The sequence below is a fragment of the Perca flavescens genome, chromosome 4, assembly GCF_004354835.1.
Source record: "Perca flavescens isolate YP-PL-M2 chromosome 4, PFLA_1.0, whole genome shotgun sequence".
NCBI lineage: Eukaryota > Metazoa > Chordata > Actinopteri > Perciformes > Percidae > Perca > Perca flavescens.
In genome coordinates, this window is record NC_041334.1 from 19,108,563 (window position 1) to 19,135,517 (window position 26,955).

At 41.4% G+C, this 26,955-nt stretch overlaps 1 protein-coding gene and 1 long non-coding RNA gene across 2 annotated transcripts in view; one reads left to right on the forward strand and one right to left on the reverse strand.

Moving 5' to 3' along the window:
* Positions 1-16,083, reverse strand: part of LOC114554957 (uncharacterized) — a 51,546-nt gene extending 35,463 nt beyond the window's left edge. The window contains exons 1-2 of the long non-coding RNA XR_003692499.1: positions 15,872-16,083; positions 7,285-7,353 (exon numbers count right to left, since the gene is read on the reverse strand). This is a non-coding gene — a long non-coding RNA (uncharacterized LOC114554957). The remainder of the gene's footprint in view (positions 1-7,284; positions 7,354-15,871) is intronic.
* A 4,370-nt stretch (positions 16,084-20,453) lies between these two features.
* LOC114553694 (cytochrome c oxidase subunit NDUFA4) lies at positions 20,454-25,592 on the forward strand. Its single transcript, XM_028575033.1, has 4 exons — positions 20,454-20,555; positions 21,185-21,345; positions 24,234-24,297; positions 25,439-25,592. Exons 1-4 carry the CDS (start codon positions 20,454-20,456, stop codon positions 25,493-25,495), a joined length of 384 nt encoding a protein of 127 aa, XP_028430834.1. The 3' UTR covers positions 25,496-25,592.
* The last annotated feature ends 1,363 nt before the right edge of the window (positions 25,593-26,955 follow it).

Here is a 26,955-nt window from a genome sequence, read left to right on the forward strand (position 1 = left end):
GACAGGGGCCTCCTCCAGACGTTCCCAATTTACCCGCACTACACGTTTGGGCTTACCAGGTCTGTCCAGAGTCTTCCCCACCCTCTGACCCAACTCACCACCAGATGGTGATCGGTTGACAGCTCTGCCCCTCTCTTCACCCGAGTGTCCAAAACATACGGCCTCAGATCAGATGAAACGATTATGAAATCGATCATTGACCTCGGCCTAGGGTGCTCTGGTACCAGGTACACTTATGAGCATCCCTATGTTCGAACATGGTGTTCGTTATAGACAATCCATGACTAGCACAGAAGTCCAACAACAAACAACCACTCTGGTTTAGATCAGGAGGCCGTTCCTCCCAATCACGCCTCTCAGGTGTCTCCATCATTGCCCACGTGTGCGTTGAAGTCCCCCAGCAGAACAATGGAGTCCCCCACTGGAGCCCCATGCAGGACTCCAGTCAAGGTCTCAAGAAGGCCGAATACTCCGAACTCCTGTTTGGTGCATATGCACAAACAACAGTCAGAGTTTTCCCCCCACAACCCGCAGGCGTGGGGAGGCGACCCTCTCGTCCACTGGGGTAAACTCCAACACAGCGCGCCAGCCGGGGACTTGTGAGTATCCCCACACCCGCCCGGCGCCTCACACCCTGGGCAACTCCGGAGAAGAAAAGAGTCCAACCCCTATCCAGGAGTATGGTTCCAGAACCAAGACTGTGCGTGAGGTAAGCCCCACCAGATCTAACCGGTGGCGCTCCACCTCCCGCACCAGTTCCGGCTCCTTCCCCACAGAGAGGTGACGTTCCACGTCCCCAGAGCCAGCGTCTGCTGCCCGGGTCTGGTCCGTCGAGGCCCCTGACCTTCACTGCCACCCATGTGGCATCGCACCCGACCCCAACGGTTCCTCCCACAGGTGGTGGGCCCATGGGATGGAGAGGGAGTTGCCACGTAGCTTGTTCGGGCTGTGCCCGGCCGGGCTCCGTGGCAAACCCGGCCACCAGGCGCTCGCCGACGAGCCCACCGTCTGGGCCTGGCTCCAGACGGGGGCCCCGGCTTCCTCCGGGCAGGGTCACTCCATCTCTGCTTAGCTTTTTCATTGGGGTTTTTGAACCATTCTTTGTCTGGCCCCTCACCTGAGACCACTTTGCCTTGGGAGACCCTACCAGGAGCACAAAGCTCCAGACAACACAGCCCTCAGGTTCACAGAGACACACAAACCTCTCCACCACGATAAGGTGATGGTTCACGGAGATAAAAATTAATCAACTAAAATAATTCAAGGTGCATTGGTCAACTATAGAAATGTACAGCATTGTATGTATTGCCCTTAGTAACATACTTCATTTAAAACACATTTGAATTTTTTTTTTTTTTACAGCAATAAAACAGTAACAATGACTGTCACATGAATAATTATAAAAAAAAATAATGGTCACAACTTTAAATAATTAAATGAACAGCAATATGTACCTGTTGTATTTTAATCCAGGCTAATAATAATACGGTAAAACCACTGCTGGGTGATCAGAAAAGGCTCCAGGATTAAATAAATCCTGGCTGTTAGCCTGGTCGGGAGCAGGCTAACTGCACAGAATGAATCTCCATGGTGATTTATGTGCCTCCGCTTACATTTCCATCCAGAATTGTTATGTTAGGGGCTAGTTTTCATTGATTTGATTTTTTTTACCTATAAATTATTCTCATCCAGGTAGATCACCTCTAAAAAGCATGAATGCAAAAAGCACACTAAAATAATGTTTCTTAGTCAATAATAGGATTAGTTTACACTGCGTGGTTTTTGAGATGTTTAAGTGTTCAAAATGTGTGTCCAAAAGGGCAGACGACATTAGAGGGTTTCAGGTTTTGAACAAATTACCATAATAACCTTATTATGTATTTACTTATTTGGATGTCAAAACAAAAGTGCCCTTTTTTGATTTGTTTATACATGTGCGCTGCAATACAAATCTGTGCCTGCACACAACTACAGAAAGTTGTACCTTCAAAAATCACATTTCGAAGTAGCTCTGCATGATCTAATGACAGTTCACCCAATTAGAGCTGGGCAATATGGAGAAAATCAAATACCACGATATTTTTTAACCAAATACAACAATGTCAATTATGTGGCGATGTGGGGTTGACTATTGGTGCTTTCACAAAATATTAACACAATGAGAGTTTTGATAAATAATCACCAATAATGTGGATACAATGACTAAGTAGGTAAAGGCACGATATCCAATATTTAAGACGATATCAAGTCTCATATATTGCTGTCAATAGATAGAAGTTGTTGAATAAAATGTTATAACGGAGAGAAATGAAGGCCAAAAGTATGAAAATATTAAGACCCACGTTGTTGAAAATTTGATTATCTTCTCTTCTACATATCTTCTATCTTTAATTATTCTGGTATAATATTATCTTCCTCTTTGACAGAGGGATTAGATTTCTGCTCATAGAGATGAGGGCAAAGGCCATTTGAACTGGCTGCTGCATCAGGTAGGTTTATGATATCTTGCTCAATGACTCTTTGACAAATGTGGGATTTGACAAAGACGAAAACTGAACATGTGTCCTTCAGATTTCAAAACAAAAGTTCACAATTCCCTCCAATTGCTTGGACACTATAACAATAAAAAGTAATATACCAAGAACCTAATGACTTGCAGTAAAACCAGCTTTAATCCCAAATCAACATTTATTGAAGTTTCTTGTGTGGCATCTAAAACAATATTTCAAAATCACAGGGCAGAGATGATCAGTCATAATCAGTATGTTTGCACTCTGGTAGAGGACTGAACCAAAACTACAGCAAGTGCAGAAACAGCACCGTAAACCACCAATGAGCTGCCATTACCGATCGAAGTCGGTTTGCCTGTACACACTTCATAATGAATGCATCTCATAAATCCTCCTTAAACGATTCCTCCTTAAATGATTCCCACAGCTCAGACTGTCTGCTCAGTGGAGGGCACTCATGGATCAAACCATTAACAGGAAACAAGGCCAGGGTGTCGAGTGGAGGGCAACAAGCTCAGGCCCCAGATCGTCACCCCGCCCCACCCCACCACCTTCTACAAATTTAATGGAAAGCAAACAGACAGACAATTTCTTTCAATTAGCCTGAACTGGCCAGCACAATAAATTTTAGTTTGTTCCTCAAGACGTAAGGGCCCTGTTGCATGTCCTGCGGAAAATGAAGACTAATGGGGTATTGTAAAGCTGCTGAGAGCTTGATTTTGTGCCACTATACCACTCGCCAGCTCTTCTTTTCTTTTTTCCCCTACTCGCCTTTCCTCCTTCTTTGAACTAACTGGAATCAGTGCTGACCAGGCACAACACAAATGTTTAATACATTTATTCACAACTTGGATTCATTTTCTGTTTTAAGCATTATTCCTGAGTAGTTAGGCAGAGCTATTCATCACAGCTTGACAACAGCTGTGAACGTAACCATTGTTCACCTCTCCGTGTCAGCTGAAGGGAGTAAGCTACCTACTAAATTACTTCCATGTTTATTTTTTTTGGGCTGTTCAAAATAGGGCGTAGAAAAATAAGTAACATTTTACTTTTAGCATTTATAACCAGAAGATAACATGTAATACATGGTTCACAATAGACTATAATGTAGTTTTAGTGTTTATTAGTGAACAGTATTTGCCAGCAATATAACTTATCCTAGTTAGTAGTACTTTATACACTTTATGTGTATTGGCGTTAATTGTGTCTTCTAGTATGTGGTTTACACCAAATTTTTTAATATGATCATGTTTTGTAAACTTAAATGTAAAATCACAATCTGAAAAGTAACTATGGCTGTCAAATAAATCTAAAGCAGTATAAAGTACAACATTTTCCTCTAAAATGTAGTGATGTAAAAGTATAAAATAGCATGAAATTTGAAAATGCAAGTATAGTACTGTAGATGTTGTTGGTTTTTTTCCACCACTGGACTTAAATGAGCATGTTTAGTTAAAGTGAGATGAGATAACCATTAAAAAAATAAAAAAAATATGGTGGACGCCACTTTTCCTATAAAAACGGACATAACAGCAATGCCAATAACAACAATAAAGATGAATTATTTATTTAGTATATTTGCCGTCAAATGCTGATGTATGGGAGATCCTCAGGCCACTGCTGGTTGATGAGGGTAGAAACAAAGTTGCTTTGTCATACAGAGAAATATTAACTACAAGTGAACAGGCGGCAAGGAGACATTGATTTTATAATTCAGGACTCAATCAAGGAGAATTATGATGGCAATACTACTGTGATTTGCCTGTGCTGCTCATTAAGCTTAACGTCCATAGTGTACCTCTCCCCCCTGGCAATGTAGGAATAAGATTTACAGGGATAGGTTAAATACAGTTCAATACTTGGGAGAGGTGAAGTCACATGATGCTCAATAAAAAGGTGGCTGGAAGAGGTAGTCTGATACAACGCATGGTAAGAAAGGAAGAGGGAGGTGAGAGAAATGGAGAGGAAGAGGAAGTAGGACAGATAGACTAGGAGAAGGAAAGAGGAGAGGAGGAGAGACAGTGAGGGAGAGAGAAAGAAAGAGAAACTCTATTATTATAGCCTGAACAGATAAACTATGCATCAAAGTGTAGCGTTTATTGAAAAACCATTTTTATGTGTGCTTTGAGGGCATGAAATGAGAGCCCTATGTTCAAACACATCAATACAACACTGCAGCAGCCAATGTATTTTTTTTTCTTCTTCTTCCTTTCCCTAAGATTCCCAATCAGATCTGGTGGCTCCCTGCAGGCTTTTATGCCAGCCACAAATGGTGCGACTGCCAGACTGACAAACACGCAATCACTCAGAATGGAGAGGGGAAAAAAGAAAAAAAGAAAACAGCCTCTCTTACTCAGCCTCCCATCACAAAGGCCCTTTTAATAAGCCCATGAAAAAGAGCAAGTAATCCTTTGTAATGATTTCATTAAATGCCCTCATCACACCTGGAGATAATTCCATTATGATTGTGGCAATAAAATGAGGTTTTCATCAAGACCCGCAGACAGAAGGAGGAAAAGCTATTATTCCTCTCATATTCAGATATGACGTTGCCTCTAATATTATGATATTAGGCTATTTGGCAGAATTTATGACACTCGAGTCAATCCATAAGGCTTGTGGAGAGTTTCCCCCACTGACAATACCAGACACTTTTAACGTGCTTCACGCTTCATCCATGGAGGGAACTTGTGGTGTTAGAAATCACACACAATAAAGAAACTGCATTATTTGTTAGTAAGTGAATGTTTTCAAATTACTATGCTGTGTAAGAAGAAAGAAAAACAATCTGATCAGTTCATTTAGTTTCTTCTCCACCCCCTCCACCTTTTACACGCATTTTAGCTTTGCATTAATGCGACTAAAGCAGGTGTTAAAACACATGCTGGTGCTGAATTTGAAAACAAACTAAAAAGGTATAAAACTCCTCCTTTATAAATTGTGAATTCACCTTTCTTCACATTTCAGGATAATACTGTATTGCAAGTAGAGTATTGCATAAACACAACGGAAGAAGATGAATCCACAACATTGACATATTAAGGCTCGGACATACTGTAGAGTGGTGTCGCGGATTGTACCGGACACACGGAGAGCCCACCTTGACCCTCACAGACATGGACAAATGACAACATTGAAGTCACGTGTACCGAACCAGATCCTCACAAATGTGGAAGGTATGAATCCAGCTTTACCCAGTTATACAAACAGTTGCAGTTGACACTGAGTAACGTTCATTTTGAAATCATATTTCCGATTTTTAAATCAAATATTCACTGTCCTTTTAGATCTGCTTTTGTTGGAGTCCACCACCTCGTTTTATGTTCACCTGCTAGTCGCCAACTTTTCCTGTCAACGGTTTGGTGCTAGCCTAACATCTTTCACGTTCATCACAAACATATGTTGAGTTATTTCTGCAAGTTGACTTAACAGCCTGTATATCTGCATCAATCTCATCCGCCCTTGTTGCCATTTCCTGGTTTAGGACCAGGAAGAGGACATCTCCGCTTCTAATCACGCCTAGAAAGCATTGATTTTTTATTTTTTTTTTCCCCAAAATCAAAAGCACGTTGCCTAACTCTGCTCCCAGTCGTTTTAGGCTATGCTGCCTTCAAGACCTGGTTCCAGATCTTTGAATCTCTGACCTTACCAAAGTCACAATAGACAAAAACATTTAATGGGTAAAGCATTATGCACTGGAGAAAGGCAAGCAACACCTTTCACATTACATAGTCATTTGATCCAATGTTAATATTAAGATACTGATTAATGCAGCTTTAAATAAATCCATCCAGCTGCAAAGCAGTGATGGGAGATTCATTTAAAATTACAGTAAATCACAAAAAAAAAAAATGTTAATAAAAGTTGGATATTGTGACGAGACAATATCAAGGTATCCCAGTTTTTATTTTTGCCAAGGTCTGCATAACACAAACCCACAGAAAAATCCGGTCTAACTTACAAAACATTATAGAGAAAGAGACAAAAGGAAAAAGAAAGAAAGAGGAGAGGGGAAGAAACAGAGTTTCATTGCAAAGTGTACCAAAACAGAACTTCAGCACTGCCACAATTCTGTCAGCTGGCAGTGTGAGGTACAGTATAGGGCTCGCTACAGAACTTATATTATTGTTACAAAAATTCTGGTACGGCAAAGAAAATGTGACAAAGGAGAAATGGTGAGGATAGTGTGTGCTGTCTGGAGGAATTGGAAGCTATGCGTTTTTGGCATTCATGTCACAGCCCTTTTGAAAAATGCATCAAAGCTATTGCAGAACTCGTGGGACTGGGTTTGGGCACACAAAGTTGTGACCATCATCCAAACCTCAGTGGTGAGGATGGAAGGGAGCTGCTGCTTATAGTGGAGGGTTTGAAATTCGCTACTGTGCCACTTAATAATAAAAACAAGTGCCCTGCCAGACCATGGTAACACAGATTCCTGTAATTTCTGTGGATGTGTTTAGATGTAAATGTGTGTGTGTGTGTGTGTGTGTGTGTGTGTGTGTGTGTGTGTGTGTGTGTGTGTGTACACTATTGTGTACAGAAACAATTTGTCAGTGGCGGTGACGGGTATTTTTCATGCCTCTTGAAAAACTTGGAAACAGATTGTGTTGTTTTTCATGCTTACATTCACACATGGTTATTAGTTGAAATGCCTTCTGCTTTAAGAACAACTTTCTCCTCCACCTTCTGCTCGGAGAAATAACGATGGCCACAGTCTAACTATGACTTTCTTACATGTGCGCTGATGGTTAGAAATTGAAATTAGATCACTCACAGATGGATAATTCCCTGCAGATGTTGTAATCTCCACTCTTCTGCTTTGTAATTCTTGGCCAAGACTTCTCTAAAAAGGAAAAATAAGTTAATCTCTCTGTGTGGTTAAAGCAGCAAAGCGTATACTGTTAATACTATAGTATAACCTCAAACATATCTTTCTGCATTTCTGACATATAAGCCGTTACTAATGTATCTGTGATGAGGAAAAAATCAGCTGATGATGTCTAGTTCTGGCAGTACACGGTCACGGTCATGTCAAGCTCCTCAGCCCATCACACCCATCCCACTGCACTGAGCTGGTCTGGTGGTCTATTTAAAGGCCTTCACTGCAGCCACAAGGGTCTGCTCTGAATACAATCTGCAGTCTTTGTTTCTGAGGTTAACTCACTAGAGGATTTTGCATTGCTCTCTATATGTTATTTATCATATTGTCATTTTATACGGTAATTCAAAATATTCTGTATCCAATGCAGTATGCGCCCATAGATGTTGAAATTGGTAAGAAGCTATCACGGTCTGTGGAAGGTTATTGACTTCAGACTTAACCTGAATAAAACATGAAAAGCAAGATTAAACTATTCCAAAAAGGACAAGTTTTGCATTCGGGAAATATGTTCAGTTGCATTTTTTCGACATACACAAAGTGTAAAGTTTATTGAGTAGTATATACTACCAGCTACAGACGATGCAGATAACTTTTCTTAAATAATGGGACAATGCGTCCACTCCAACCTGAACCTCACAAACTTCTATTATCCTGTATTTATGCATTTTCTGCTTTGTGCAATTGCAAGACTTTCACAACTAAATTCTGTTAGTCTATACTTAAATTAATTAATTGCAGCTTTTGGGACATGAAGGTTAAAAAAAAAACACCTCATAGTACATAATTTTTCCAGACAGATGATGTTACTGTAGCAAGTTGACAAGGGGAGATATACTCATTTGGGATCCACATAAGAGTATGAGACTATACTAAACTGAATACACTGAATATAAGTAACATTAGTGCAGGTAAAAAAAGCAATCTCTTATTGATTCCCAATCACAAAACAGTTTATTTACAGTAAATATAACAAAAGCTTTAAGACAAAAAAGTTGAAAAAAAAGCTGTCCGTAGTATTTTGTATATTTAGTGTAAATAACATGCATCAGGGTAGGGGGCATGTCTCGCCTTGTTATTGTTCTTAGAATTTAATAGTGTTACCCCTGGTACTGTGACCAATATCTGAGGTGGAAATAGAGGTTAAAATTAAAAATAAAAAGTCACAGAGTCAATCTCTGTACAATCATGAGCCACAATCACAAGGAGAGAAATCAGTAACACAGACATCTATAATTCGGAAGCTGTGCTGGTGGGATCACATGGTGGGGTCACCCCTTATTTGTACAGTGGGGCAGACTGAGTTTGGATAACGCTGCTGCTTTCCCTGGATGTTTCAAAGTCGTGTCAGTGAGAGGACTTGCGACTGCTCACCACTCTCTAAGGAATGAAAGAAAAACTTGTTGAAAATGTATAGGAGTTCTGAGTGTGTGTGTCGGGTCATGTGGTGGATTTCTGGGATACAGCAGGTTGCGTGCCCTCACTGTAGGTGAGGTGTGCGTTTGTCCAAGTGTGTATATTTGCGCCAGTGTGTGTGAATGTCTGTGACGGAGAAAGCAAGACAGACAGTAAATGAGCAAAAAAGATACAGATTAATTTCTAAATGTTTTAAACCTGCAATAACTGACTTTTGGCCACTTGGGGGCCGCGGAAACTAGCTGTAAGCAACATTGACATATATCACCTTTAATGTTGATATGGCAAATTAGTTAGTAAATCAAGCAGACACAGTAGTCCCGCATTGCCAGACCTTCCTCCAAAGCGCTGTGGAGGAGGGTCTGGCAAGTCCACACAGCATTGAGGAATGGGAGAAAAATGTGCTCTGGTTTATAGGCATTTCTTTAAACCAATCACAATCGTCTTGGGCTGTGCTAAGCGCCGCACAGAGCAAAGGCACCTCTGCAAAATAGCCTCGGGAAGGAACTTGTTTTGGTGGAACGTGTACGTTCCAAAGTTGTTTTAGTTGTGCAACAGAAAATTCAGATTCGACAGGTAGTCTAGCTAGCTGTCTGGATTTACCCTGCAGAGATCTGAGGAACAGTTAACCATAGTCCTCATAAATCGACCAGAGTTTAAAATGCCAACACAAAGAAAGTGGAAGGTAACAGGCATCCGGCCGAAATGAAAGACATTTGGTGGAATTTCCGGTGGCACCGGAGCAATCCCAGAAGTGGAACGTCGTTGATCTAGGCTAGACAGACGGTAACATTAGCGCTGTGTGAAGAGGTAAAGTTGTGGGAAAACAAACACAACAAGACAATGCATCCCTAATATGGACTATGGGTTTTTTGGGGTGTATTCTAAAAGGTGCGGACCTCTCCGTCAGCTCCACAAAATGTATGATGAAATGTCTATTTTACAAATATTAGTTGTACTTTATGTGGTTGGCATTGGACGGTGATGACATGTGGCTATGAGTTGTTTTCAAATGTAAACATCGGAGTAAACCAGATGAAAAGTCGGAGAAGATGAGTTCCAGCTAGCAAAACCAATCTCTGTGGCCATCTCATGACTACAAGTCCCTCATTAGGATAGGGAAATCAACTCAGTCTCCTGCTGACTCTGTTTTCCAACATCAGAAGTGAAGGGTGAAGATGGATATCAGCTATAACCTATGGCTACGTTCCCGACTATGTGGACAAGCAAGACCATCTCTGCGTCTATCTCCATCTCCACATAAGTAAGACTACCGAGGCAAGCGGGGAGGAGTGAACACCGACTGCCACTTCAGGGCTGGGCATCCGGCTAGTCGGTGTGCAGACGTTGGACGGTGAGCTGGCCTCCGTGCCTGTGTCGTTTTCCAGCGGGATGTCCAAAGCTATGGTGTCCTTTATTGAGACTTGACTGGATCCCCGAATGCCGGTGCCATTCAACCAGGTGACTCTTTCTCTGTGATCCAACGGCCACATTCTGCCTCATGATGAACAATGCAAAAGTTAAAAAGGAGCCGATGGGATACAATTTCACTGGAATTGTACATCATACAATTTCATGTGATAAAAATAATTGATTGAAATATATACATAAATATATAATAGAAAATATTGATTGCAGCTGCTTTAACTATGCAACAAAGAAATACGTCAAGTCATATGTTTGTTTTCAAGTGTAGATGCACTATGTGTATGAATGTGGTGAAGGTTTGGTTGGGGGCGGGCCCAGCCTACTGTATCCCTTCTTACAAAGAAAATCTCATTAAAGCCACTCTTCATTTTAGCTACATCACCAGAGGGACACAGATTTGGATATTGCACTCTGCCTCTTTTTTTAAACATTTGGCCTGCAACCTGTTAGGGGGAACAATGAAGGAGACTGGGAGGGGGAGCATGTATTGACTTTTTCTCGGTCCTCTTTCGTTTTAATGCATCTCATTCCCCCCCCCATCCTCTTTTGTTGAACACCTTTCCTTCCCCATCAACCTTCATCAATCTCTCGATCCTTGCTGGGTGAAAAATGGCACCCATTACTTTTGTTATGTGGTTTACAGAACAGCATTCTTTCCACTGACACATGTCAAGTAAAACAACTTATGGTGGCTTACAAGACTGCAGGATGAAGGCACCTCAGCATTAATAACTCCCAAATATTGGACTTTTATACAGTTTAACATAAGTTAAAAGTTGGGGAAATAGGTGCACATCCCAAATAATGCAGTATGTGGAAACCAAGCTTCTACACATGGCCAAATAATTTGTTATCTTTCCTATACTGTGAAATATTTATCCTACAGGCTGTTCCTGGAGATAAGTTTAGTATTTAGTCAGTTAAATGTGGTTTAGATTAAGGTTACTACTACAGGGAGCCGTTTCATTTTTGAACCTCTTTAGGCAACATTTGTTTTATTTAGTAGATCATTAAAGATTACGTCTTACATGTGATTAATTTTAATATTGTCGTTTATAGCCACACAAGTGGCTCTGTGAGGGTGTGCTTAAGCACAGTGGTATGTTGAGCCAAATGCTAATGTTAACATTCTTACAATGGCAATGCTAACATGCTGATGCTAAGCAGGTATAATGTTTAACATAATAACCATCTTACTTTAGTATGTTAGCATTTGCCTATTAGCTCTGAACACAAAGTACAGCCTAAGGGGAATGTCAGTTCTGCATGTATTTGATCATAAAAAGAGTACTGAACAAATTTAAATATTGATCTGATCCAGAAGGAAAATTCAGGAGATCACCAAAGGCAGTGGGATTCATCTTCTGGGGACATTGAATGGCAAAGTATAACATTTCATGGCAATCTGTCTAATAGTTATATTTCAGCTTGGATCAAAGTGGTGGACCGAGTGACAATAGCGTGGCTAAAAATTTGATTTTTGTTGAGAACACAATAGGTACCGTTAACAAGAAATAACAGCCTGCACATTTTGCACAGTATAATACTTGGTGTTAATTACATAAGGTTGCAAAGTGCTGATAAGCAGCCTGAAAAGTCTGCAGGCGTTGCAAACTATACGACGCTATAGGTCGTTTAATTGCCATCATCATGCCAAGTACAACGGTATCGACCCGAGGGACATGTTGGATGCTGCTATCACTTCTCTCTTCTTAACACTATACAATATGCTCTGAAAAATGCAGCAATGTTTTAATGCCCACTAGGGAACCAATTGAAAGTTTTAGAGTGATGGCTATCCATAAAAACAGTGGCTCGTCATTTTAGAAATGACAATATAACATGAAACTATCCAACACAATGGCGTTACTCTGGGTGAGAGGTCTAAACATGAAGCCAATAAAGGAGCAGGCTGCACTGCTGCTGCACCTCCAAGTCTGTATGGTAGTAGTTTTGTTGTTGTATAACAAAACACTTTAGGACACAGAGTACCCAATGAGCCTCAGTGGAAACATACAGTGTCCTCAACAGATGTGATTATGAGGATTAGGACTGCCTCTCCCTCTCTCCCCCCTTCTCCCTCTCCCCTCTGACCCTCTCATTCATCCAATGGGAGGGAGGATGAGGGACAGAGCTGAGGGGATTGGCAATAGGTTTCACAGCATTGGTCCACATACTTCTGCTAACAAACAGCCCTTTCTTTAATTCACATGGATACATTTGTCAGATGTTAACGGTCAGTTTTTATTTTGGTGGATTTATTTGCTTCGTCATTTGGAATAATAATAAAGATGATTAAGACCATGTTTGAACATGCAAAGAAACATCCTGGGGTAGGTTGCATCACATTTATGTATGAGCCTCGTGATTATTTCTATGACTAATATTGAGCTCTTTTTGTCATATTGGAGGAAAACTTATCTATCTTTGAAAATATACTGTACATACTACTAGAGAAAGTTCACATGGGCAGCATATGTGCAGAGTATGTATGCATACAAAGCAATTATTCCACTGACTTGCAGTTAGTAATCACTATACCCAATTTTATTTTACTTATATTATGGACCATCTTTTGTCCAACTCCTCAATACACTTTTTCAAAAACAACCCAATGGAGTCGTTTTTCAAGAAAAAGTCTAAGACATTGTTGATTTCAGTTAAGAAATGTGAGGATTTGCTTTTTTTTAAGTCTAATATGATAGAAAATTGAATAATGTGTATGTAAGTCAAACAAAACAAGCAGTTACAAAATATTTTCTTGGGTTTTGACATTAATATAACATTAACAACTTAGCCAGTTCCATTAATTGAATGAAGACCGTGAGATGGAGCTGAAAGCTCTGAAAGCTGGTAGGTGGACCTTTGAGCTTAGATTACTTTGTTGCATATAACAAAGAAATTATAACGGATTTGATCATTTGAATCATTAAAAATAAGTACTGTGACTGCACATTACTACTTTGTATCATTGGCATGTTAATTTGCTTTATTGCTATCATAATAATATGAAGAAAGAAAGAAAGAAAGAAAGAAAGAATAAGAAAGACACAGAAGCTGTCTGTTGTTTTTTCCCTGTTGCCTCAGAGCTATGCTGAGGGTGACCCATATTCATGGATTGACGGGGTTGGTTTGGCAGAACACCAGAAAAGTAATAAGGGCAGCAACAGTATCGAACCCCAGCAAGTATAAAACAGTTCCTATATCGGTCAGGCTGAATGGTAAAACACTCACTTGTGTGGCACGATGTGAAGATATCAGCACTAGGGAGTGGACAGCTCCCAACACACCAGGCCTGTCTTGATTACTCACTCTCTGTGTGTGTGTGTGTCTGTGTGTGTGTGTGTGTGTGTGTGTGTGTGTGTGTGTGTGTGTGTGTGTGTGTGTGTGTGTGTGTTCAAAGCTGACCTGCTTCCGCATGTTTGTGTTCACTTCAATGATCGAAGCTGAACGTCTGCAGTCAGTTTACACTTGTGTTTGCATGTTAGCTTGTCTGTGTGTTTGTGTGCGCATAGTGAAAACTTGTTGATGAACTTTTTTTCCCCAGGGAATTCAGCAGACACTGAACAGTACATGACTAAAACAGAAGACCGGTGCTGACGTACAGTGAATCGATTTGTTGATGACAATTCATTACTTTCTGATAATCAATTAATCATTCAAGTCATTTATAAATCAAAAACACCAAACACTCACTGGTGTCAGCATGTCAAATGTGAGGCATTGCTACTTTTCTTATTATATAATTGCAAATACAAAAACAGTTTGGGGGTTTAGACTGTTGACAGTATAAAACAAGGAATTTGAAGACATCAGTTTGGCCTCTGAGGAATTGTGACGGTTATATTTCCATATTTTGAGACAAAATGTCGACAAAATGATTATTTGATTATTCAATAAGTGAAAACAATAATGGACAGATTAATCACGTAGTCTGAGATCAACAGGTCAGAGATTTTTAGTTGCCCCCCGTACACATTTTAAAACTAGAGGGGACCGTTCGTTTCGAGCTGTGGCACCAAGGCTGTGGAACTCTTTGCCTCCTTCCGTACGCTGCTTGGATTCAGTGACAAATTTTAAAACGCAGTTGAAAACTCTTCTTTTTAAAGAGGCGTTTCAATAGACCATAGGGTGATTAGGTCGGTTTTATTGTGTCTTAAGTGTATTTCTGTTTATTTTCCGATTATGTACTGCAATGTATAAATGTTGTGTATCCACCCATTTGTTGTGAAGCACTTTGTGATTTTTATCTGTGAAATGTGCTATACAAATAAATTTTACTTACTTACTTACTTACTAATCAATTGGGGCAGCTATTTAGTTGCATTTCTGCAGAATTAGAGTTGAGAAATGATTTTATATTACCTTTATCAGACAAAAATAATAAAAATGATCTGCATATTAATTGGAAATGAAAAGAATTGTTGGGAGGAGGCCTCGGGGAAGACCCAGGACTAGGTGGAGGGATTATATCTCCAACCTGGCCTGGGAACGCCTCGGGATCCCCCAGTCGGAGCTGGTTAATGTTGCTCGGGAAAGGGAAGTTTGGGGTCCCCTGCTGGAACTGCTCCCCCCGCGACCCGACACCGGATAAGCGGACGAAGATGGATGGATGGATGGAAGAATTGTTGGTTGCAGCCCTTCAGAATCTTTACAATACTGGCACTTGGGCATCTGATCACTTGAGTAAAAGTCTGCAGCAGGAAGTCCACGCTCTGAGTCGGAGTTGTTAAATAGTTGCGTGCTGAGTGGTTCGAGTATGTATCCAAGGGGGATATATTTTCCTCTCTCTACAGCTTTAAGGTAGTGAATATCAAAATTTTATCATTCTCCTAATCCACAACAAAGCAAGTGGCAACGCAATCAGACAGAAGACAGATGTCTAGATGCAGCTGAGTAGAGACATCCTTCAGTTCAACCTGATCAAACTGTCATCTCTCTACAGCTTGACTAGATCTGTGTGGGCTGAGAACAGATGTTCGACAGTGGTGTGACTCTCTCCCCCCTCACTCTCTCTGCCTCATACATAGAGTATCACGTAGCAAAGTAGACAGGAAATTTATGGCAGTGCAGTGTTGTTGAAAAATGCTGCACGGAGGGAGGATTGACACGGCTAAGCTTTAGGTGTGTAATATGACACATTACATTATCCCCCTGTCCCCCTAATGTGCTTTTCTATTTTAATTCCTGTCATCATCCCTGCTCAGCACATCAAATAAAAGGGTATCTGCGCGCACACACACACATTCGTGCCCGTGTGTTTGAGTGGTCAGATTGTGCGTTAGCTCATTTACGTATATGTGTGCAAGTACGTCTCGCACTCAATGTGTGCGTGTGTGTCTGTGTGTGTGTGTGTGATGCTGTGGCTCAGTCTGACAGGTATAGTGTTGAGGAGGAGAAGCTGGCATACACAGAGATGCAGCAGCTCTCTTTTCCACCGCATCCTTGCCCGTTCAACCCAGGCTGACAGTGAGCAGCCTCACACATGGCCTGGGCGTCATGCATATGGAGGAGGGCAAGGAGAGGAAAAACAGGAATAACAACTACCTCTTCTGTGTGTGTGTGTGTGTGTGTGTGTGTGTTTACACAGGTTTATTTTCATGGTACACATAACAGCCAACCACTAGAATATGTTTACCTTCATATGTCTCTCTGTGGTCTGGGACTAATGCCTTCCTCCTCTGTCCTCAGTTAATTCCCCAATTTTTCTTCCTGAGTCTGGGCATCACAGGGGCCACCTTCTATCTGATCCGCCTGGCAAGAGGACCTCATGTCACGTAAGATGGTCGCCTGTCTAATCGTGTACTGTAGTATTCTTCCACCTTGCTTTGATACTGTGAGATTGTTGTCTGCTGCATCCAAACCTTGAATACATAAAGCTGAGTATTATTTGAGAATTTTTAATCCTACCAACAAAGTCGGGTTCCGATAGCCGGTCCCCTTTAATAAACGCAGACTCGCTGAACTTTGGACAAATAATTCTCACTTGTTCTTACTAGCTAAAGAACAATGTTCAAAACATCGGACAAAAAAGACCAACAGAGTGGTGATGCTTTAGTCACTCAGTTTCAGGAGGCAGAACCTCCTAGTTAGACTGTATTCATATCATAACCATATTTTTAACTTTTTAGTTAAATAGTTCTGAATCTGGACCTACAGTAATTGGGGCAAGTATGTGAGATGTAAGGTGGGCAAAATAAGAAAGCACCATATTTTAATTCAGTGTGTCAAGTACTTATATTATCATCATTTCACATGCTGCTCAACTCTCCACAGGATGTGAGCATTAATTCAGTATCATTGAAAACAGGTTCTTCCTTCTCAGCCATCAAAAAAAAAAGTTTAATGAATCTTTGGGATTTCAATAGTTATTATTTCAGTAACTTGCAAATTAGAGCACAACCACATTTTTAAAAACAATTTATTGGCCAACATTTTCCTATTTACATGTTGTGATTTCTATAGTCACAGCGTGTACAAATAACAAGGTCACATGAGACACAGCCATCTTCTAACCGTATACAAACTGGGAACTATATTCTCAGAAGGCGAAGCACTGCAACTTCTGCTACATGGGCGGAGTGATTTGCTCGCAGCACACGAGAAGCCCCGTGGTGAGGAGCAGAGAGTAACAACGGTGCTTTTCAGGTGTTGCGCTAATCACTCCGCCCAAGTAGCAGTGCTTTGCCTTCTGAGAATATAGTTCCCAGTTTGTATACGGTTGTGACCTTGTTATTTGTACACGCTGTGACTATACAAAGCACAAAATGTAAATAGGAAACTGTTGCCGTTATTTTGTCACTTATTGGGAGCAGTAGGCTAGTTGGAGCCGGTTACCTCCAGGATCTGTGCTAAACTAGGCTAGCTGTGGGTGCGCCAGACAGAGTAAAATTGACTTCATTGCCAAGACATACATTTATCTACTGGAATAGAGCAGTGCAAATAGTGCATAATGGCATCCTCAACCTTACAGCAGGCTGCTTGTATGACACTCCATCTGACACGATTTCTGTTCAGCAATCAACGATTGTTGTTAAGCACTGGGCTAACGTTTGCAGGTTTTAATTTGCAGGTAGTTAACGTTAACTTTGGCTATGTTCACTGCATATTCCACAAATGAACGTGCCATAACGGACATGCAATACTAACATTACATCACACCAAGTACTCTCAGTCACTTAGCTAGCCTGTGAATTCCTAGGTAGAAGTTACTAGCGTAAACAAATAGGCGCTAACTGGCGCTAATGTGTACTGTGAGCTACAGTTGGCTTACTTGAAACTTACTTCATGTGACCCGAGAGCGCAGACTCGCCCATTGTGAAAAGCTGCACGTCTTTTTTGCAGACTTTGCAAGAGGCAACTCGTAGGGATTTTCCCCGTTTAATCCATAATAGTTTTTCATCTTCCAGCCAACGTTCATTGAAACGACAACCTGTCGGCAGCGTTATTCTGAATCCCACTATGGCCACACCAAGACCCGCCCTTCAATACCATTTATTGGCCAGGTGTCCATGATGCTTACGCAAAGTAGCGTAACCAATCAGCTATCCTAACCTTAACCACTCAAAATGCCTAACCCCAATCAATCAAGCTGCTTCCTAGGGCGGGTCTTGGCGTGGTGGCAGATCGCAGTCACTCATGCACAAGTGAGCAGGTTTAATTTTAGGCTTTCCAACATTTTAGGCTATTTCTCCATTTAATAAACAAACTATTCAGTAAGTTAGGCATTTGTTGTGAAAGAAATACAGTTACAATTTCAAGCATTTTATCCAAAATTCAAGCACTTTTCAAACCTTGAAAACACAACCTCAAAATTCAAGCATTTTCAAGATTTTCAAGCACCTGTACAAACCCTGATTCAATAAGCGGATACTTGATTCAGATTTGATTGAATCAAACCTGAACACGAGTGCACGGAATGTGATACTAGTATTAAAACAAAGCCTTTTGATAGCTACATATGTTGAATTTAAGTTTATAACAACAAAGGAAGCTAGCTGCATTAAACGGTTATATCTCAGAAGCTGAAATGAACTCAGTGCCTGCACTGTCCTATTTTAACCACACAGAACCACTTGTTCTGAGGGTCAGCCATAAAGCCTGACCTCATCACCAGCTGATGATGAGTGCTGTGGTCTGTGGCTGCCTCTCACTCTCTCTCTCTCTCTCTCTCTCTCTCTCTCTCTCTCTCTCTCTCTCTCTCTCTCTCTCTCTCTCTCTATGTCTAGTGTTTGTGGTAATGGAGAGAAAAAGGGGAGACATGCCCGATCTGCCATCAGTCTCTCTGTCTTTGTTTGTGCTTTGGTGGCATGATGTGCTGCCAGAGGGGGAGGAGGAGGAGGGATGGACAGTTGCAGTGGAGCACTGTGAAATCCAGACTTTGGTTAATGAAGAGAGGAGCACTGCCAAGTCACTGGGCTGAGTTCACCTCATCTCATAATTACCTCTCTTTTTTTTCTCCAAACTAATGTCTCCGTCCATGTATTTATCTCCTTTTGGCTCTGTCCTTATGTTCCTTTGTCTTTTTTTTTTTCCTATTTGCATCTATTCTTTGCCTCCATCATGCATACCCTTCTCATCCTCATGCCCTGTCTTTTCTCTTCCTTCTTCCTCTCTTTATTCTGCATGCCCTGAATCTTCCCACATTTGCAGCCTATGGGACAAGAAAAACAACCCAGAGCCCTGGAACAGACTCGACCCAACCTACCAGTACAAGGTTACTACTCCCCGTCACACACTGTATGACCACATGCCTGCTCACACCAATCATGTCTGCCAGGAAACTAATCTAGACAAGAATGGCATTGTTCCTTGAGTCACTGTTAATCTCAAATTCATCATCAACAGCCTAAAAACGTACCAAAATAGATCTGGACCAACCAATACTGGCAAAATAATGTAAGATCAAAAAGACTGCTCATGACTACTCTATGCATGGCTTTCTTAACATTTGTTCAAACAAAGGAACATGAAGTGTCTTTCAAAAACAAATTATGGCAGACGGAACCTGGAGCTTTAAGTGGTGGGTAATAATTTGCCTTACCTCTTGAACAAGGCCAGAGCCTCAGACAAACTAATGAAAATATTATTAACGCTGACCCAAAATAGAGCAGAAAAACAACCAACTGACAAGGAAACAAGGAATTTGAAGACATCAGTTTGGCCTCTGAGGAATTGTGACGGTTATATTTCCATATTTTGAGACAAAATGTCGACAAAATGATTATTTGATTATTCAATAAGTGAAAACAATAATGGACAGATTAATCACGTAGTCTGAGATCAACAGGTCAGAGATTTTTAGTTGCCCCCCGTACACATTTTAAAACTAGAGGGGACCGTTCGTTTCGAGCTGTGGCACCAAGGCTGTGGAACTCTTTGCCTCCTTCCGTACGCTGCTTGGATTCAGTGACAAATTTTAAAACGCAGTTGAAAACTCTTCTTTTAAAGAGGCGTTTCAATAGACCATAGGGTGATTAGGTCGGTTTTATTGTGTCTTAAGTGTATTTCTGTTTATTTTCCGATTATGTACTGCAATGTATAAATGTTGTGTATCCACCCATTTGTTGTGAAGCACTTTGTGATTTTTATCTGTGAAATGTGCTATACAAATAAATTTTACTTACTTACTTACTTACTAATCAATTGGGGCAGCTATTTAGTTGCATTTCTGCAGAATTAGAGTTGAGAAATGATTTTATATTACCTTTATCAGACAAAAATAATAAAAATGATCTGCATATTAATTGGAAATGAAAAGAATTGTTGGGAGGAGGCCTCGGAGGAAGACCCAGGACTAGGTGGAGGGATTATATCTCCAACCTGGCCTGGGAACGCCGATCCCCAGTCGGAGCTGGTTAATGTTGCTCGGGAAAGGGAAGTTTGGGGTCCCCTGTTGAACTGCTCCCCAGCGACCCGACACGGATAAGCGGACGAAGATGGATGGATGGATGGAAGAATTGTTGGTTGCAGCCCTTCAGAATCTTTACAATACTGGCACTTGGGCATCTGATCACTTGAGTAAAAGTCTGCAGCAGGAAGTCCACGCTCTGAGTCGGAGTTGTTAAATAGTTGCGTGCTGAGTGGTTCGAGTATGTATCCAAGGGGGATATATTTTCCTCTCTCTACAGCTTTAAGGTAGTGAATATCAAAATTTTATCATTCTCCTAATCCACAACAAAGCAAGTGGCAACGCAATCAGACAGAAGACAGATGTCTAGATGCAGCTGAGTAGAGACATCCTTCAGTTCAACCTGATCAAACTGTCATCTCTCTACAGCTTGACTAGATCTGTGTGGGCTGAGAACAGATGTTCGACAGTGGTGTGACTCTCTCCCCCCTCACTCTCTCTGCCTCATACATAGAGTATCACGTAGCAAAGTAGACAGGAAATTTATGGCAGTGCAGTGTTGTTGAAAAATGCTGCACGGAGGGAGGATTGACACGGCTAAGCTTTTAGGTGTGTAATATGACACATTACATTATCCCCCTGTCCCCCTAATGTGCTTTTCTATTTTAATTCCTGTCATCATCCCTGCTCAGCACATCAAATAAAAGGGTATCTGCGCGCACACACACACATTCGTGCCCGTGTGTTTGAGTGGTCAGATTGTGCGTTAGCTCATTTACGTATATGTGTGCAAGTCGTCTCGCACTCAATGTGTGCGTGTGTGTGTGTGTGTGTGTGTGATGCTGTGGCTCAGTCTGACAGGTATAGTGTTGAGGAGGAGAAGCTGGCATACACAGAGATGCAGCAGCTCTCTTTTCCACCGCATCCTTGCCCGTTCAACCCAGGCTGACAGTGAGCAGCCTCACACATGGCCTGGGCGTCATGCATATGGAGGAGGGCAAGGAGAGGAAAAACAGGAATAACAACTACCTCTTCTGTGTGTGTGTGTGTGTGTGTGTGTGTGTTTTTTACACAGGTTTATTTTCATGGTACACATAACAGCCAACCACTAGAATATGTTTACCTTCATATGTCTCTCTGTGGTCTGGGACTAATGCCTTCCTCCTCTGTCCTCAGTTAATTCCCCAATTTTTCTTCCTGAGTCTGGGCATCACAGGGGCCACCTTCTATCTGATCCGCCTGGCAAGAGGACCTCATGTCACGTAAGATGGTCGCCTGTCTAATCGTGTACTGTAGTATTCTTCCACCTTGCTTTGATACTGTGAGATTGTTGTCTGCTGCATCCAAACCTTGAATACATAAAGCTGAGTATTATTTGAGAATTTTTAATCCTACCAACAAAGTCGGGTTCCGATAGCGGTCCCCTTTAATAAACGCAGACTCGCTGAACTTTGGACAAATAATTCTCACTTGTTCTTACTAGCTAAAGAACAATGTTCAAAACATCGGACAAAAAAAGACCAACAGAGTGGTGATGCTTTAGTCACTCAGTTTCAGGAGGCAGAACCTCCTAGTTAGACTGTATTCATATCATAACCATATTTTTAACTTTTTAGTTAAATAGTTCTGAATCTGGACCTACAGTAATTGGGGCAAGTATGTGAGATGTAAGGTGGGCAAAATAAGAAAGCACCATATTTTAATTCAGTGTGTCAAGTACTTATATTATCATCATTTCACATGCTGCTCAACTCTCCACAGGATGTGAGCATTAATTCAGTATCATTGAAAACAGGTTCTTCCTTCTCAGCCATCAAAAAAAAAAGTTTAATGAATCTTTGGGATTTCAATAGTTATTATTTCAGTAACTTGCAAATTAGAGCACAACCACATTTTTAAAAACAATTTATTGGCCAACATTTTCCTATTTACATGTTGTGATTTCTATAGTCAGAGCGTGTACAAATAACAAGGTCACATGAGACACAGCCATCTTCTAACCGTATACAAACTGGGAACTATATTCTCAGAAGGCGAAGCACTGCAACTTCTGCTACATGGGCGGAGTGATTTGCTCGCAGCACACGAGAAGCCCCGTGGTGAGGAGCAGAGAGTAACAACGGTGCTTTTCAGGTGTTGCGCTAATCACTCCGCCCAAGTAGCAGTGCTTTGCCTTCTGAGAATATAGTTCCCAGTTTGTATACGGTTGTGACCTTGTTATTTGTACACGCTGTGACTATACAAAGCACAAAATGTAAATAGGAAACTGTTGCCGTTATTTTGTCACTTATTGGGAGCAGTAGGCTAGTTGGAGCCGGTTACCTCCAGGATCTGTGCTAAACTAGGCTAGCTGTGGGTGCGCCAGACAGAGTAAAATTGACTTCATTGCCAAGACATACATTTATCTACTGGAATAGAGCAGTGCAAATAGTGCATAATGGCATCCTCAACCTTACAGCAGGCTGCTTGTATGACACTCCATCTGACACGATTTCTGTTCAGCAATCAACGATTGTTGTTAAGCACTGGGCTAACGTTTGCAGGTTTTAATTTGCAGGTAGTTAACGTTAACTTTGGCTATGTTCACTGCATATTCCACAAATGAACGTGCCATAACGGACATGCAATACTAACATTACATCACACCAAGTACTCTCAGTCACTTAGCTAGCCTGTGAATTCCTAGGTAGAAGTTACTAGCGTAAACAAATAGGCGCTAACTGGCGCTAATGTGTACTGTAGGCTACAGTTGGCTTACTTGAAACTTACTTCATGTGACCCGAGAGCGCAGACTCGCCCATTGTGAAAAGCTGCACGTCTTTTTTGCAGACTTTGCAAGAGGCAACTCGTAGGGATTTTCCCCGTTTAATCCATAATAGTTTTTCATCTTCCAGCCAACGTTCATTGAAACGACAACCTGTCGGCAGCGTTATTACGAATCCCACTATGGCCACACCAAGACCCGCCCTTCAATACCATTTATTGGCCAGGTGTCCATGATGCTTACGCAAAGTAGCGTAACCAATCAGCTATCCTAACCTTAACCACTCAAAATGCCTAACCCCAATCAATCAAGCTGCTTCCTAGGGCGGGTCTTGGCGTGGTGGCAGATCGCAGTCACTCATGCACAAGTGAGCAGGTTTAATTTTAGGCTTTCCAACATTTTAGGCTATTTCTCCATTTAATAAACAAACTATTCAGTAAGTTAGGCATTTGTTGTGAAAGAAATACAGTTACAATTTCAAGCATTTTATCCAAAATTCAAGCACTTTTCAAACCTTGAAAACACAACCTCAAAATTCAAGCATTTTCAAGATTTTCAAGCACCTGTACAAACCCTGATTCAATAAGCGGATACTTGATTCAGATTTGATTGAATCAAACCTGAACACGAGTGCACGGAATGTGATACTAGTATTAAAACAAAGCCTTTTTGATAGCTACATATGTTGAATTTAAGTTTATAACAAAAGGAAGCTAGCTGCATTAAACGGTTATATCTCAGAAGCTGAAATGAACTCAGTGCCTGCACTGTCCTATTTTGGGCCACACAGAACCACTTGTTCTGAGGGTCAGCCATAAAGCCTGACCTCATCACCAGCTGATGATGAGTGCTGTGGTCTGTGGCTGCCTCTCACTCTCTCTCTCTCTCTCTCTCTCTCTCTCTCTCTCTCTCTCTCTCTCTCTCTCTCTCTCTCTCTCTCTCTCTCTCAGAGTATGTCTAGTGTTTGTGGTAATGGAGAGAGAAAGGGGGAGACATGCCCGATCTGCCATCAGTCTCTCTGTCTTTGTTTGTGCTTTGGTGGCATGATGTGCTGCCAGAGGGGGAGGAGGAGGAGGGATGGACAGTTGCAGTGGAGCACTGTGAAATCCAGACTTTGGTTAATGAAGAGAGGAGCACTGCCAAGTCACTGGGCTGAGTTCACCTCATCTCATAATTACCTCTCTTTTTTTTCTCCAAACTAATGTCTCCGTCCATGTATTTATCTCCTTTTGGCTCTGTCCTTATGTTCCTTTGTCTTTTTTTTCCTCCTATTTGCATCTATTCTTTGCCTCCATCATGCATACCCTTCTCATCCTCATGCCCTGTCTTTTCTCTTCCTTCTTCCTCTCTTTATTCTGCATGCCCTGAATCTTCCCACATTTGCAGCCTATGGGACAAGAAAAACAACCCAGAGCCCTGGAACAGACTCGACCCAACCTACCAGTACAAGGTTACTACTCCCCCGTCACACACTGTATGACCACATGCCTGCTCACACCAATCATGTCTGCCAGGAAACTAATCTAGACAAGAATGGCATTGTTCCTTGAGTCACTGTTAATCTCAAATTCATCATCAACAGCCTAAAAACGTACCAAAATAGATCTGGACCAACCAATACTGGCAAAATAATGTAAGATCAAAAAGACTGCTCATGACTACTCTATGCATGGCTTTCTTAACATTTGTTCAAACAAAGGAACATGAAGTGTCTTTCAAAAACAAATTATGGCAGACGGAACCTGGAGCTTTAAGTGGTGGGTAATAATTTGCCTTACCTCTTGAACAAGGCCAGAGCCTCAGACAAACTAATGAAAATATTATTAACGCTGACCCAAAATAGAGCAGAAAAACAACCAACTGACAAGTCCCAGAAGAGGAAATCTGGCTGATGTGTTTTTCAAAGAAAAGAGCGTTTTCTGAGTGTTTCAAGGCTCCGCTGCTTGCCAGTGGAATGAAAGTCGCTGCAGACAAAAGGTCAGGACATGGCATGTTTAATTCTCGATAGCAAGGCAAAGGTCTTGCATCGAAATTCCACTGAAGTCCAAACAATGATCGTAATGAGGAGGGGGGATGTGGTAAAGAGGGGAAGGTGGGTGGGTGAGGGGGGGCGAGGGTGAGGGTTTTAATGGCAAACCAATCAAGATAAATACACGGGAAGAAAATAATCACTGCCAGTACAAAAATGTGTTTTTCATGGTTGGAGGGTTGTGATATACAGAACACACACACACACACACACACACACACACACACACACACACACACACACACACACACACACACACACACACACACACACACACACACACACACACACACACACACACACACACACACACACACACACACACACACACACGCAAACTGTTGTCCTAAAAGGCTCAGCACGACAAAAACCTGAATAAATGATTTAGAAAGCATCATGGTAAATAAGTGTTTGGTTGAGTGTACTGTGGTTTATAGTTGCACTAGAAATATGTTCACCCCTGCCTCTTCCTCCCGCCCTCCTTTGCGTTGTCCTAAAGACAGCACTGATGAATTTAATTTAAGCAAAACAGATTTTAATGTATTCCTCCTGCCTTACACAGTTTGTGGCTGTCAACACGGACTACAAGAACCTGAAGAAAGATGGCCCTGACTTCTAAAGGTCCTCCAGGCAACTCCAGGGGCACCAAGTTTGGCAGGACCTCCTGCTGTCGCCTCAGTGATGTGAAACGTCATCCTGAACATTTCCTCAGTCTCACCTCCACGGCAACAGCTCTGAATTAACACTGTAACCCTGTGGGTAAAAACTATTAAAGATAACATGAGACAGAAGGCTGGTTCTTCAGTGTGTGATATGGTTGTATGCTATTATTTAGATGCTATGTATTCATCAGAAAATGGTTAACTTTTGGGTGAATATTGAAGTTAAAAACAGTTAAAGCTGCACTGATCAAACTTATTGGAAATGGATCAAATGACTACTGTAGAGGGATTCATGTCTAAAGTAAGGCCCTAAGGCCTGTCAAATCTGACTCCAATTTATTAATTCCCACACCTTCTTACATCAGACTTAAGTTTACCAGAACACAAGGATCAATCTGAGACGAAGAGTTTAGTTAAGCAAATTTACTGAGTACAGCATAAGAGTTACAAACACAGCCGTGGATTCACAAACAGCATCTTAGTTTCCCTGGCAACAGACACTTTTAAAGGGGTGATTATATAGGGGATTTCACACTGTTCCTTAAGGTCTCCTAATGGGGTATGTAACATTGGTTGGGCTGAAAATGGCATGGTTGATATTTTATTGGCCCTTATGTGTTTTGGCCCTATTTGTAACAAGAGCTTTTCTTCCAAATATGGTATGCTCATGAATATTTAGATGAGCTGCGCTGATTGGTTGAGCGAATCCCCATACACACACATTAGAGACGAGACAGCAGGTCTCATATTCCAGACACTGCAATGTTTTGTTACCAAATTCACTTCTGAGACTTTATGCAAGAAATCAACCGTTTTACAGAAATTGATGGCTAATTGCAAATTTGGTAAGATGTGTCGGACTTTAGGAGCTCCACACAGTCTGACGAGAAAGCAGCAGCCTGCTGGGCTCCATACCCAGGGCAAAGTCACCCTTTTTGGATTACTGCACTACCGGGGCTCTGTAATATATTTACAGTTTGAATTTCGTCACTGCACTTATATTACAAGTTCCCCAATGTCTTATAAAGCTAACAGTTGTGTCCGATTTCAATTTAAGGCATTTTTGTGAACGTGAGGGGTCTTGTTAGGAGGAGCAGCTAGCTAGCTATGTGTCCCTTTCAATACAATGGGAAAAGATCGCGGCTAGCTAGCTACACTTTCGGCATAACTATAGCATATTTACAGTTTGAATTTTGTCACGGCACTTATATTACAGGTTCCCCAAGGTCTTACAAAGCTTAGCTAACAATTGTCCAATTTCAATTTAATGCATTTCTGTGAATTTCAGAGGTCTCGTTATGAGGAGGCTAGCTAGCTCTCATTGATGGACTCCAGCTCACCGCGGGCTCCATCAATGAGACTCGCACAAGAGGCGTTTATTTCCCCGATCGTTTGTTTAAATAACTCAACACATATC

What these genes read in the sequence shown, in the direction of transcription:
- LOC114553694 (XM_028575033.1), top strand. Translation starts at nt 20,454, where the DNA reads ATGCAGCTGAGTAGAGACATCCTTCAGTTCAACCTGATCAAACTGTCA. An exon ending in AGAACAGATGTTCGACAGTG is followed by an intron (nt 20,556 to 21,184) that starts GTGTGACTCTCT and finishes TACACATAACAG; the next exon opens with CCAACCACTAGAATATGTTT. An exon ending in ACCCAACCTACCAGTACAAG is followed by an intron (nt 24,298 to 25,438) that starts GTTACTACTCCC and finishes TGCCTTACACAG; the next exon opens with TTTGTGGCTGTCAACACGGA.